We start from the raw sequence: 14,573 nt of genomic DNA, 5'->3' as shown, positions 1-14,573 counted from the left end.
ACTGGATAGGCACCTGGCTGGGGCCTTATGACCCCTGCCACCCCCAGTGCTCCTTCCTGCCCATGGCAGGGGGTCAGACTAGATGATCTGTCTAGGTCCCTTCCCACTCATTGATTCTATGACACCCTCTCTGGTACAGCCATGCTGCCCAAGATCCTGGCTATGATGCACAGTGCCTCTACCACGACAACCCGGGCATAGTATAACCACACCCCGTACCACTCTTTGCTCTGGCTATCTTCCAGCAAATGCAGCAGGCGCCAGTTATACTACTTGACATATGTGAAGGTACAGAACAGCCACCACTCTGCCAGTGGCTCTAGCAATAAGCACAAATGAAATAATAGTGGACAACAGTGACCCAGCTGGAAGAGCTTAGTGGGCAAGGGCAACCTAGTTCAGAGATGGCCAAGCAGCTTCCTGGCATGTTGACCAGGCCACTCAGAGCTTGGCTGGGTGTGTTTACTGGGAGTGATGCTTCCTAGAGGCACCTCTAGTACTGCAGGAGCCTCTTGCCAGCAGTCTTGGGGGTTTCTACTTGATTGGAGCACCACCTGCTGGCACTAGCTGTGCCCTGCAACAGACCAGGCTGCAATTAGCCCCAATCAGGAGATCCACAATGCAGAACTAAGGTTTTCGCAGGGATAATCCCACCCCATTTCCTCATGCTGTGGCAGCTGCCTCCAGTGCTGGAGGGGAGAGAACAATCTCAGACAGAGCACAAGCAGCTTCCAGCTGATCTGCCCTTAGAGTCTGAAAGACACTTTGTGATATGGTAGTTTTCCACAGTAGGAATTTGCAGGGTTTTTCCAGAGCACTAATGATCCCGAGCATTCAGTAGTGAAGCAAAGCAGCTGTCTGCTTTGGGTACAGTCAAGAGTACAAGAAAGGCAAATTCAGCCCAAGCACCTTTCAAACAGGATGTGCCAAATCCATGAGGCTGGCTACACTGTTTGTGACCCCAGGGGATGCTGATGCTCCCACTCCTCTGCTGCTTATGTTGTCTGTAACACATTGGCAGACACCAATCAACGCCCTCCCCTACGTGTTGGTCTAAGTAAACATGGGACTAGAAGGGCCCTCCTGAGTCAAGTCCAGAGCACCTGCCAGACAACTCTCCTTCCCTTGAGGCCCCCAAATAACCCCTAGCACTTTTCATTCCCCAGGCCACACTAAAGGGGAAGCAACTTGCCCAAGGTCACTACAGGGCAGTTGTGGAGCCATGTCTCCCAGTCTGGGGCTGCATCCATTAGAACCACCTAGCTGCTGTTGTTACAGACATTTATCACACACGGTGCACTGGGGCAGGCTAGTGCTTTGCCAGGTAAAAGGAGTCGGCTCTCTGCCATCAGATTACTTAGAGTGTGGAATATAACGAGGCTGGGGTGTTGTGGCTTATGGACAAGATGGGACTGACCAAAATGGGGAAAAAGAAAATACTGATTAATAGGCAAGGTATGAGATGGAGAAGAGGAAGCCTGGCCCTCTCTGCCCAGGGCAACATTTGGTAGGTCTGTGGAGGTGGCTGAACCATAGTCTTTTGCAATGGATAGAAGGGCCTGGTGCTCTGAAACAATGAGATACATAAATATAAGATGGAAGAAACAAAAGGGTAGCAACAATATCATTTAGCCCTGGGCTATAGCAAAACTAACCCAGGCTTCCACAGATGCAGGTCTGGGCTCTGAGGGGGTATCATGTAACTCTAGGCCATGACTAAGGCATTAACTAACTTGATTCAGAGCACCTGGGAAGGATGAAAGTATATACTGGTAGGGAAACTGAGGCATGGAGAAATGGCAATTTACCCGAGGTGACTGAGTCAATGACACTTCTATCAGGATTTCTGATCTCCCAGACCCATGCACTGACCATTAGACTGCTTAACTTTTTCCCAGTATCTCAGGAGCGTGCTGTCTCTCAGTGCTTATAATGGAGCAAAGGCCCTGCAACAACACAGGCTGTTAAGGGAAGCCAAACTAATGAAGGAATGGCCATTCCTTCACAGGGGCTGATCACCTGCATATCTGTGAGAGTCTCAGGAGTTTAGTGCTCTATAATTTAGGGCTCCCTAGCTTTGAGTGCCGGTACAGCTCAGGGCTTTGCACGTGACAGAGAGCAGTGTACACAGACCTGTGGCCATTCTAGTGGATGAAAGGACCCCCCTACCCTTGACCAACTGAAACATGGCCTCTTGCTCCTCAGTCACTCAGCATCACATTTGGGCTGTCAGGGCTGAGACCTGTCCTGTGCTCTTTCAGACCAAGAGAGTTTGATTTCCAGAAAGCCAGGAGGCTATGCAGGATGCAGGTATTGCTCAGCACAGCAGCAGCGGGCAAGACATCTTGATGCAGCTTCATGAGACCTAGGCTAACAACAGAGGCTGGGCACAGAACGGGGTGGGCATGGGACAGTCCCATCAAGAATGAGACTTCCCTACCTCACCCTTAGTCAACCTCCCAGTGTCCCGAGCCCAAACCAGTTCACCTGGCGCTTCTGGCAGGTTAGCTGCTGGTTGGCTGAGGCTGCAGGGGAGCAAGAGATATCCCAGAGGAGGAGGGCTCAGAAAAAAAATCAAGCCTAGAGTTACAGGAGGTGCTTTGGGGATGCTGGACTGCAGCATCTCTAATCCCACCTGGCTTCTGGGGCCAAGCAGCACTCTCTCCTTCCTGCTGGGTGTTCTGGGCTAGGCTGCCGCTGCCTAGCCTCTCACTGGGAGGCCTTCCAGATAGGAGCTGGCTCCTTAGCATCCCCTCTTCATCAGCCTGGAAGCAGAGGTGTCTCCACATGCCCATAGCTGAGCAGAGCCAGCCCCTTTTGAAGAGAGGCCATGAGGCAGGGGCTGGAGCCATGGTCTGCACCATGCAGGGATTGCTGAAACCCCACACCAGCTCGCTAGGAACATCCTCCTTCTCCCTTCCACTTGTCAACCCAGACCACTGCAAGATGTGCTCAGGTGCCCCAGCCCTTTCCAGCCCACACCACCAACAGCTGTTCCTGTCCCAGTTAAAAAGCAGCTGATATCTAGTACTGCTGAAAGGGAAATGGCCCATAGGACCTCCCCCCACATGAAAGGAGGGGAAGTGGGAAATGTTTTCCTAGGCTCCCAGAGTAAACACTCTCCCCACAACTAAGAGATAGTAGAGGGCCTCTGGCAACCATCAGCCCCAGCACCCCGCTCAGTCAGGCCCCTGAATACAGTCTGAAGCACTGGCCATGGGATGAAACAGAGGCGGGAAAGTGATGCTAATTTACCCTTTACCCTACCAAGGGAGACCATGTACCTCACTCCGTTTTACCCAGAAGACAAGGAGTAAACTCTACCCCTTCTGAAGGGACAAGGATTCTCCTGTTACAAATTACGCTCGTAAGCCACGTGCAGTTTGCTCTAGGCTGGGGCAATGATCACACAGAGCAAGTACCCAAAGTCAGATACAGAATTTTTTTATTCACTGCAGTGAGGTGCCTCCGGGGAGGGACGCTGCCTATTAGATATAATTTTCTTTTATACCTTAGTTAGTACATTAGCACTGGCTCATGCTTGCAAAAATACCCAATCTTTTACTAACTAAACTACTACTCTATCCAATCAGGTGGCACTGTGCACGTGAACACCGAAGTTTAACCCTCGTGACTGCATGTTCTATATACTTTTGCCAAGTAGTCTGCTTCACTAGAAAAACAGTCCTTGTACCTCTTTCACGGTTCCTTGTTGACCGGATTCAGCTAGTTTCATATCTTATCAGTAGCCCTTACACAGCGCTTCTCCTTTCACCCGTCTAGTACGTGCTGTGTCCGCTTCTATGTATTGAGGTTAAAGGTAAAAGAAATGGCCTTACTTCTATATTGCAAAATCCACACACAACACTCCACAACCATAGATCATAGACAAGTACAACTGGAAGCGACCTCAAAGCATCATTTAGTCTAAACAGAAACTGAACCTGCAACCTTGATGTTATTATCATTACGCTCTAACCAGCTGAGCTAAACAGCCACCCATGAGCAAGGAACCAGACAAGAAAGATCCTAACAGCAGTGGTGCCTAGTGATACAGCACTAGACTGCAGCTCCAACATTTCCCTGCAGGGTGACTTTGGACAAGTTATTTCCCCACTCTGGGCCTAAGTTTTCCCATCTGTAAGATGGCAATAATGTTACTGATGCCCTTTGCCAAGCACTTTGCAATCTGAGGATCGAAAGAAGTCATGAGCCTGCTAGGGAAGTCTTGATATTGCATATAAATTTGAGGCCTAAGCCATAACTACTAAGCATGTTTAGTTCCCCACCACAGTTTTTGAGTAACACTCTTGCCTTTTAACCAGGTGTGTTACCAAACTGAAAGGGGCACCAGGATCACTGAGCTGGTCGGTGCTCTCTGGGGATCTGGTTAGGATTCTCTAAGGGTGAGGTGTTCATATCCATTCTTGCTACACTGAGCGAGTCCCAGGTGACTTGACTCTGATGCCCAGCCCCTCCCTCATCTCCTACACACCTCTATTAGCCAGTCAAACAAAGGGTCAGTCTATCAAACTTCCCTGGTTCCCTTTCCTGTAGGATTCCAGCACCTCACAACTTTTACCTGATTTACCTTCACACACCTGCAGGAAATAGAGCAGTGTTTACCTGAGGCCAAAAAAGGCAAGGGCCCATATTTCTAAAAGTTATTTGGGTCTTTGAGTCCCATTGATTTTTGCTGCTAGGGTCACACATGGAATCTGTGGCTGAGCATGTCAGCACCCTAACCACTGGGCCATCCTTCCTCAGGGTAGCAAATGCTGGGAGGAAGAACTAAGAACATTAATACTGTCTAGCAAGATCAGACTCCTATGCAGCAGCTTCCTCACACAGGAGCAGGTGCCCTGGGCTATAGTTTGCACCTTCCCTGCCTTCAGTCTCCATAAAGTACTGGCAAACACACCCACTTGCAACAGAAGGAGAGAGCCATAAGTCCTATGATTACAAGTGGAAAACAAGGGTCTGATCCATAATTAACAATGACTGTTAACAACCTCACTGAGCACAGACACCCCTTACATTTGCTAAGTGTTGTACTGAAATCAGACAATCAAGCTCTTCCAGGCAGTGCAGTGGTGGCAAGCTCTTACACCCCTGGGTAAGGCAGAGATGAAGACCCACATTTCCAGGGGTTTCAGTTCCTGGATGCCCAGCTTCAGACACTTCAGACTTGATGCGCAGAGATATTGAGCACCCTCATCTACTAGGTTCTCTAGAAGCTACATGTGCTCATTGCATCCAGAAAAATCAGGCTCCCAAAAGTCTAGTGGTAGTTACTCTACACAAGGGGCCGACCTCTTCTGAAACAGATGCTCCGTGGGTGGCATTCTGTTCCTTCCTGGTCATCTAAGCATCTAGATCTGGTCATCGACATGGCAGTTCTGGTTGTCTACATGCCAAAGATACTACTTATGCCCAGGCTGGCATGCTATTCCTGGGCACGTACATAGGTGACAGCCTGTGCAACTACGTAGTCATGCACAGAGCATATAAAGTAGTAGCTAGGGCCCATTCGCATGCCCCTTGTGGATGCATACCAGCTTTTGACACCCAGAAATGGAGTCAGCCAGAGCATATGACTACTGGATTTAGGCTCATGATTACAAAGTAGTGTAATCCAATTCTGTTAGTCTGGCATCTTCACCACAAAAAAGGCAAATCTGCCTTCAAGAGTGTGCTAACCTGACTGATCCCACAGCCCCTCCACACAAGAACCAAGGTCCACCTCCCACCACTTCTACCCCTCTGCTCACTGGAGCTCTCCAAGTTCCTGGTCTGCTCACTTTACCTGTGGGAGGGCAGAATTTATCTGCCTCTGTAGCTGGTCTCTCTCGTGCACAGTCTCCTGTAACTGGCCCTGGGTCATGGACAGAGTCTCTCGGGTTTCTCTTAGTGTCTCCAGCAGCTTGTCTCTCTCATCCAGCATGTTCACCATTAACTGCTCAAAGTTGGCATCAGAGTCAGACCCTGGCTGGGACCCCAGGGGGTCACCCTCATTGATGGTAGGCATCACCTCACACATCATGGCGGCACTCTTTAGACACGCTCCAGTCTCTAGAGAGATTGATGTGGCTTGCTTAACAATCTGCTGTGAAGGACTACTCAGGGTCTCTTCTGGGGACCACAGATCTGTTGAACCTGGATTACACTGCTACTGCTGCCCATGGTCTATTTTGGAGAGTATCAAAGAGATGGGCAGCTTGGAAATAGCTGTGAGCTCCTCCATGCTTTCTCTCATACAAATGTGGATTTGGTCCCTGCACTGGAAGTCATGGTTGAAGCTGAAGTTGGCATAATTTAGATCAGTATTTCATGGTTATGGGATAAAAAAAGGTCCTTCAAATCACTAAGGCCCATAAAAAGAAAAATGTCCTTGGCCATCTGTCGTTCATCCCAGCTGGGATCTTGATAGCTCACTGTATACTGGATCCCACTGCAGAAACATCATGGAGGAACACAGTGAAGTCATGGAGCTCAGAGAGAAACACGGTGCTCTCTCTCTATTAATCCCCTTAAGTACCTGGTGCAGCCAGCAGCTTTAAGAGAGTAAGGAGGACATTTCAACCTCTTGGACATTTTGAAATCAGCTACTTTCCCACAAGGCAGAGAGATTCACTTTGTAGTGAAGAAGTTACTCCTGGAGCCAGGATGCACCTCAGTCAACACAGCTGCTCTTATCCCAGGTCCGCAACCTATGGAAAGGAAAGAGACACATAGAACATTTTCCACATACAAGCTACTATTTCACAGGCCCCACTTCCCTCCTCCCTGTACTCGGGTCACCACAAAGCATCCCCCAAGCAAATGTTCAAAGAGTGTCAAGTCCTGGGTCCAGCCCCTCCAAACAAGCCTGGATAGCAGAGAACCTGAATTAGACTTCTATGGTCATTCTCTGTGGTGTGATAGCACCTACCATCGTACCCCTTTTTCCAACCAAAGCTCATTGTGCCAGGGATGCTGTGCAAGCACCAAGCACAAAGACAGCCCATGCCACACAGAGCTTCCCATGGCGGCTTCTGCATGAGCCCTCCAAGCCCTCTCTGGGGGAGCTTGTTCCTGTCACATGCAATATGCCACATGGGCTGAGGCACCTACTAAACCAGACAATCTTTGTGCCACTGCACCAGGCCAGCCATGTAACAAAGTGTTTTACTACGCTGCTATGTGGAAAGGGAGAAGGCAGCCACCTGGATTATAGTTGACTATCAGGGCAGAAGGAGAATATCTATATCCTACTAAACCAAGCTGATTCACTACTGCGCATCATGGGACCAGCTTGGATATCACCAAGAGGACTGGCCCCTTGTCTACACAATTCTCCAGATAACAGGTCAGGGAGAGGGCATTCCCCCACAGCAACAAGCCATATTTTTCCCCCAGTCACGGGCAATAGAGCAAGACAAAAATGCCGATAGTAGCATAGGTTCCTACAAGAGCCCCATTAAATTAGGGATGCTGGAAACACCTGGAGTACTGTGTCCAGTTCTGCCCCACCGCCCTTCCCCACTACAGAAAGGATGCGGACCAAATGAAGAGAGTCCAGTGGAGGGCAACAAAAATGGTTAGGGGACTGGGGCAAGTGACTTCTCAGGAGAGGCTGAGGGAACTGGGATTATTTAGTCTGCAGAAGAGGTGGCTGAGGAGGGATTTAATAGCACCCTTCAATTACTTGAAGAGGGGATCCAAAGAGGATGGAGCTGGACTGTTCTCAGTGGTGGCAGAACAAGGAAGTGGTGGTCTCAAGTTGCAGCAAGGGAAGTTTAGATTGGATATTAGGAAAAAAACTTTTCATGAGGAGGGTAGTAAAGCACTGGAACAGGTTGCCCAGAGAGTTTGTGTAATCGCCATCCTTGGAGGTTTTTAAGACACAGCTACACAAAACCTTGGCTGGGAAGATCTAGTTGGGAACAGTCCTGTTTGAGTAGGGGGTTGGATTAGATGCAACTTCCTGAGGTCTCTTCCAACCCTAATTTTGTATGACTAAGCTGCAGAGGTGAACCCTTGGCTACAATAGGAGGGTATCCATCACTAATGGGTATGGGGGGACCCAGTGATGCCTGAAGTGGAAGGAAAATAGGAGAGGAGCAGCAGGATAGGGAGCCATCAGGAGAAACTTTCCAGAGAAGAACTGGAGAGCAGATACTGCACTTAAGATGCAGTACATACCTTGCCTGTGTCTGTCTGTCCATCTCTCCACCTTCCTGCCCGCCTGCCAGACTGGGCCAGGTCAGTGGGGTCCCTGTGTAAGCCCTGCTGTCTCACCTGGAGCTCCTCCAATAAAGTTCATCTCCAGCTCTGGCAGCAGCCTGTGCTCATGCTCAGTGACATTTGGAAGCAGGGCACCCAGCCCAGAAATCAGCTGGGTAATTTCCTGTGATTGTCAGGACTCACTCTGTAGCCTGCCAGCCTTACCCCCACCTCCCTCCCCTCTCCCAGCAGCTGTGAGAAGTGTGGTTGCTGGGACCTACAACCACATGGTGCCAGTCCAAATATAGAAATGGTTCACAAAGGGTGATTTGGCAAGCTGCGTCTCCAGCCCTGCTGAAGGCAGGTGTCTCTGACAGCAATGCACCAATCCTTGGAGCTATATGGGAGCTTCTGGGAGCTGCGTCTGTGCTGTCAGACTCTTGGGAGAGCCAGAGGAGAGCATCCCCCTTGGGAATCCTGGAATAGCAACCAGCATTGCATATGCGAGACCCAAACACCCCCTCCTCTGAAAACACAGCTGCAGATGGGCCCCGTGACTGGCGTCTCTCAAATGTCCCCTGTGGAGTCTGTCTGAAACTGTGTAACCAGACCCATAAATCCAGAGCATCAACACTGACTACAGTGCCAGGAAAGCAGGGTCAGAGTTAAGCCCACGGCAAGCAAGGGGTTATGAGAGAAGGTGAGTCCACTTTTTTCTGAGCAATCCTTGAAGCAAATACTGGGAAATGAGGGAAGCAAAGGACTGTACCTGCCAATTAGTGACACTGTCATGCCCTAGCAGACCACTGGTCCATGGAGTCGAGCATCCCTGCTGGGCCGATGATGCAGCAAGGGAGAGAGATCCAAGAATGCTGCTAGAACTTTACCCACAATGTCATACAAAGCACACAAGGGGAAATTTCCCACTGGGCCTGGGTTGAACAATTACACCCTGAATCCCAAGACTCAGGCATCTTCTTCCCTACTCCATAACTGAGTTTGGTAAGCAGCCTCACTTTGCGCAAGAGATTAATGCCAGAAAAAGGCACCCAGAGGTCTCTCTAGGCTACTGCTTTGTCCGACAGCTGCCAGCATGAAAGGCTGCAGGGAAGGAAAGCAAGGAACCACATACTGAACAATTACAGAGTAATCAACCCTGGGGAGAGCCTCTTTTGCTCAATGCTAGTTAACACACGGATTACGCTCTGAGGCAGGAGTTTATAACTCTTCTATATTTACCCCTGAGCAGTTAAGGAGTCTCACTATGGCTCCAGAAGTGCCCTGCTCTGTTTGGTCACCCCCAGTCAACCCAGCCATAGATGGGCACTCAGTAATTTGGCAGGGACTTAAAGGCAACTGGATGCAATGGTAGCCACATCACTCCTTTGTGTGTCCTTGACTACAGGAACGAGTGGACTTGAACCATAAGTAAGTTCCATTTAGGACTGGTTGGTCAGACTCTTCTGTTGATCTGCAAGCGTCTACTGCGTGAGCACCCCGTCGATGTAATAAATTAGATTCAAAATCGTTATGCAAATGTTATTAAGCTTAAAAATAAAAATCAAGAAAGCATAGCGTCAAAGCTCAGCTTTGTGAACAGCATTAAACTAAAGTAAGACTGAAGGAATACAGCCATCAAATCAGTATCAAATCCATGACAAGTCAGGAAGATCGTGTCAATATGGGAGTGAAGGCAAAGCATCAAATTAGTTAAACAGTCAAATTCATGCTAAAAACAACCCATCCTCATGTAATCTAGAGAAAATACTAGCAGTAAGGCTGCAAATTTGATTTTAAGTGCCAAGTAAAGAACTTCACCCAGGTCAATCAAAACACTAACTAGAGTGGTTAAGTGGCTTAATGCCAACACCAAATGACTGCTCAGCACTTGACCCACACCTTGGAACCAATTATAAAGCCTCCTCCTTAGAATACAGTCTTGCTGTGGTGGTTAATCCTTCTGTAACTAAATACAATAGTTAACAGAGCATCCATGACATGGAGACAGGTCGTGAGCAGGTGGCCATTTCCAGCACTAAGAATTTTGGTGCAAATCCTGACGGTAGAAAGCTAGCTGAAGAGTTAAGCATATACAGTATGCGTCCAGACCCTTGGCTGGAGAACTACACAGGCTCAGGAGAGCTCAGTTACTGACAGCCTGTCTGTCCTTTCCTCTGCCTGGGAAGGGGCAAGGCTGTCAGTAGGCAGCTGGCAGATGCTGAAAAGTGCAGACAATGCTCCAGGAGAGTGCATCTCTTATCCCATCAACTCAGCTCCTGGTTCCCACTGCAGAAAAGCTCATGCTCCATGCCCTCCTTTGGGTGAAGCTGAAAGCATTCAAGGGCAGGGGCCATTTTGCCAGGGAGAGATCTCCCTATGCTGCCTACTCCTCACTCTACCCCCAGCTCCTCTGGGATGAACTAGGGGGAGCATTCAAGCATCCAAGAGGGCTTCCACTATGGGAGACTGCCCCATCACCAATTCTGACTGGCAGGGAGGGGGATGGAATTGTCTAAGAGAGGTTCCCACAGGTCTCCCTGACACCTCATCCCTGTGGGATATCAGGGAGCTGGTGGTCTCCTTCCCCGCCCCCATGTTGGAGGGAGGGACAGAGGAGGAGCAAAGGACTATGGGATATTGAGTATCCTCAGCACCTGAGAGAAGCATACAGTGCTGGAGGAGGGAGATCCTCCTAGCTGGAACCAATCTAACTATCTTGTGGAAGAACCAGTTCTCTTCTGCAATACGGAGTGAGGAACACTGGCCATCTAGTCACATCCCAGCATGGGAAAGGAGAACATGTGTTGAGGAAGTAACCCACATGATGGCTAGAACAAAGAGATAGCATTACAAAAACAGGGTAAACAGGTAAAGGCCTTTTCCACTTCATCACCTGCTCTTAACTAGGGAGTTCGAGTGCTAAGCCCCATCTTCAAGCATTTGTGAAAAGTTGCATCCACCAAACTCTTCCTGATAAAAGCCTGTGCTTTTCAGAGCAGCTATAGATTCCCCTAAGCACATACACAAGAAAGAGAAACTGCATTTACCCACTTTGAGAGGAATGGGGGGAGTCTGGGGCAAACCCCCAATGGAGCACAGGTCCCTCGAGATACCCCTCAAACTGCACCAAGAGTGGTCCAAGATGGAAATATTTGTCATGTAAGCGCAGAAACATTTCTGGAGCCTTTGTGAACAAGCGCCACCCCACTGTACTACTGCAAAAAAACAGTGAAATCAGGAATCTGTCTGGGCCACTGCTCTATACATCCCGTATCACGTCCATCAATCAAAGATGGTATGAGATGGCACCATGGGAGAAGATTCACATATACCAAGGGGAAAAAATGCTGCAAGGAAAGACTGAGCAATAAATCCAAGGAGAGATGCTGCACTGTGCGGGAAATTTGTCACAACTGCAAAGCTAGGAATCATTCTTCGAAATGGGAAAAACTCCAGGAACAGCAACAGTGTACGTGCAGAGAGCATCTCTTCAGGACCACGTTGTTCAGACAGAAGGCAGCAGCATGTGCACTCCTGGGGAAAGAAAATTTTATTCATCTGCAATCAGCTATTCAGCTGTGGCCGAAAACTGCAGGAATGAGGCCACTGCAGCTAATGCCAAGCTGAACACTAGGGTAGCGAGCCAAGGTAGCAATCCTCCTCTTCAGCCCAGAGGAAAACCCAGTAAAATCGACTTCCCCTGGAGTTCTATCAGGCCCTAGAAGACCAAGAGCTATAGATTAGGTGCCCTACCTCACTGTGACCTGGGACAGCCTCAAGCACAATCGGATCTGGATTTATGCAGCTCAGGCTCTAGCAAGGACCAGCAGAATTCAGCGCTGGACCTTTTGACTCAGTTGGAAAAATGAAGATTGTCATATGGTCTACTAGCATCTCCCAAGCCTTCTTTCTAAGAAAGCAGCAGAGATGCCATGCATGGGTCATGTAACTGGGTGCAGCAATGAGCAATCCAGTAACAAGGTCCCAGACAGTTTGTGGCAGACATTACAACTCCTGAGGCTACATGCCCTGAGCATCAGGGACTCTGTCCCTATAGGACCTATAGTCAGATAGGACATACCGTTGCAGGTCACACAAGCCTCTTTGGAAGGAAACAGCCCTCAGCCAGAGGGAGCTCCAGGCACAGGGAACCCTTGGACGATGCAATGGTTGCTTTGCAAGGAGGAAACAAGCTCCGCTGGATGAGTGAACACAAGGCTGCACCAGTTTCATGGGTTTGAGGGAAAACCCAAGTGTGGGCCAAGTTCTTCTGTTTTACCCTGTGGAACTGCACTGGTCACTAGTCTCACACAGGACTTACCAGTGTACAGTGGCATAACCCAGCCCTCTACCAACCTGGAGATGCAGAAATTACTGTGTCAGGAAAAGCGCAACAATGCGGTTCTACGGAGCAGGGTCTGTCACGGGATCCTGTATCAGACTGGAGACCAGGGGTTGTTTGTGAGGGTGGGAGGAAAGAAAAATAGCAGAGTCCTTGCAGGGGAAGGATATCAAATCTCAGAGCCCCCTGCTCCTCAACCTGGGATCTGCCTCTAAGCTTGTCTGAAGCAAATACTGCTAAATGGCATCCTATTCACAGCTGAACTCTGTTCCCATCAGTGGCTCTTCCACTACCTGTTTGCTGATACAGGTGGCTCAGCAGATTTTTTATTCCAGTACATCCCGAAGCAGATATGCCCCAACTAAAAGTTTATCAAGGGTGACCACCAGGATCTGGGGGAATGTTTGTTCACCAGAGCACCCCAAGGGATGACGAGGTCGAACGGTCACAAACTCCTGCAAGACCGTTTCAGGCTGGACATAAGGAAGAATTTCTTCACTGTCCGAGCCCCCAAGATCTGGAACAGTCTGCCAGCAGAGGTAGTTCAAGCACGTACATTGAACACCTTCAAGAGTAAATTGGATGCTTATCTTGATGGGATCCTATGAACCCAGCTGACTTCCTGCCCTTTGGACAGGGGGCTGGACTCGATGATCTCCCGAGGTCCCTTCCAGCCCTAATGTCTATGAAATCTATGAAAAGTGAAACTGAAACACAGGAAAGAAAGCACGGCTGCTATGGGCTGGCAGATAGGCAAGCCTATGGCAATACCAGGTGACACTGCACCAGTTTTGCCAATTCTGACAGTGGCCTTAAATTGCAAGCCTGGAATGCCATTCTTTTCAAGGCCGATGTGAGCAGTGTCAGCTTGACTGAAAATGGAAAGAGGTATTCACAGCCTTCAATAAATACTATTCAAACTTGCTCAGAGAAAGATTTTTCTGCTTATGTGACACAATGAACCTCAGGAACTCACTGTCCCAAGGGTTCACTGAGGCCTTAAACTATCAGGATTCAGGAAAGTATTTGACTCTAAGAGCAACAGTAACAGGTTAAAGAAAAAAATAGTATAGGACTGAAATCTTCTTGCTCCAGGGGTAAGCCTCAACCTCTAGCTGGGGGGAAAAGGGGGCAGGAGGAAGCACTCTGTAGGAGCAGGTTCATAGCATCATAGAAAATGAGGGTTTGAAGGGACCTCAGGAGGTCATCTAGTCCAACCTCCTGCTTAAAGCAGGACCTTCCCCAACCAGCCAGTTCTTTGTCAAGCCAGGCCTTAAAAACCTCCAAGGATGGAGATTCCACAACCTCTTTAAGTAACCTGTTCCAGTGCTTCACCACCCTCCTAGGGAGAAAGTTAACCTAAACCTCCCTTGCAGGTTACTCCCAAATTGCAAGGTTTCTTTGCACACTTCGGACGCAGCTGCTATTAGCAATCATGGTGACAAAGGTGACCCCTGGCATGACAATGCCTATGTTATGCACCAGGTAGGTTGTAGTCAGGGGAAGTCTCAAGAGGATTCAGTCACCTGGCCAAACCCACCCTGTCAAAGCGCTATCAACTGGATTTTGAGTAACACTGCTGTACAAGTTGAACTTCTCAAATGTCCTCAAGCTTTTTCGCAATGTAATTTTGTCTTCTTCCACAGACTATAACTGGGTGATGTCAGGGGCTTGCCTGAGAAGGAATCCTCCCTCTGTATCCAAACACTGCAGAAAGCAAGTGGTTGCATGACTAGCAAGAGAGCATTTCAAAATACAACCCTGCTTGCTTATTCCCCTCCACTGGAAACAGAACTGGGCAAAACTTTAGGAGGTGGTGTATTCCCCCCCCCCCCCAAGACAAACCCATGGTTGCTGCAACCAAAAACATTCAAACATTCATGCTGAACTCTTGCATTTCAAAGCATTTTTTGAAAAAAGTTGACATGCTTCATTCCAACGTTTTCCAAGGTAAAAAAAAATTCCTGGAAAAGTAATACAAGCATTTTATTCAACCCCAAATAGCTTTTTCTTGGTTTTTAATTTT

General features: G+C 48.8%; 1 protein-coding gene across 7 annotated transcripts in view; it reads right to left on the bottom strand.

Moving 5' to 3' along the window:
* The window catches only part of PPFIA4 (PTPRF interacting protein alpha 4), a 99,204-nt gene extending 91,485 nt beyond the window's left edge, over window positions 1-7,719 (bottom strand). For all 7 annotated transcript variants that reach the window (XR_002103074.1, XM_019546353.1, XM_019546354.1 and 4 more), the window contains exons 1-2: window positions 7,688-7,719; window positions 5,807-6,710 (exon numbers count right to left, since the gene is read on the bottom strand). Coding sequence is in view for 6 of the 7 variants with exons in the window: in XM_019546353.1 (XP_019401898.1) it covers window positions 5,807-6,043 (237 nt within the window). In the remaining variant the exon portion in view is untranslated. The remainder of the gene's footprint in view (window positions 1-5,806; window positions 6,711-7,687) is intronic.
* Window positions 7,720-14,573: the final 6,854 nt, after the last annotated feature.

The sequence above is a fragment of the Crocodylus porosus genome, unplaced genomic scaffold (genome assembly GCF_001723895.1).
Source record: "Crocodylus porosus isolate Cpor-Errol unplaced genomic scaffold, CroPor_comp1, whole genome shotgun sequence".
Taxonomy (NCBI): Eukaryota; Metazoa; Chordata; order Crocodylia; family Crocodylidae; genus Crocodylus; species Crocodylus porosus.
This window is presented reverse-complemented; position numbering and strand designations above follow the sequence as displayed.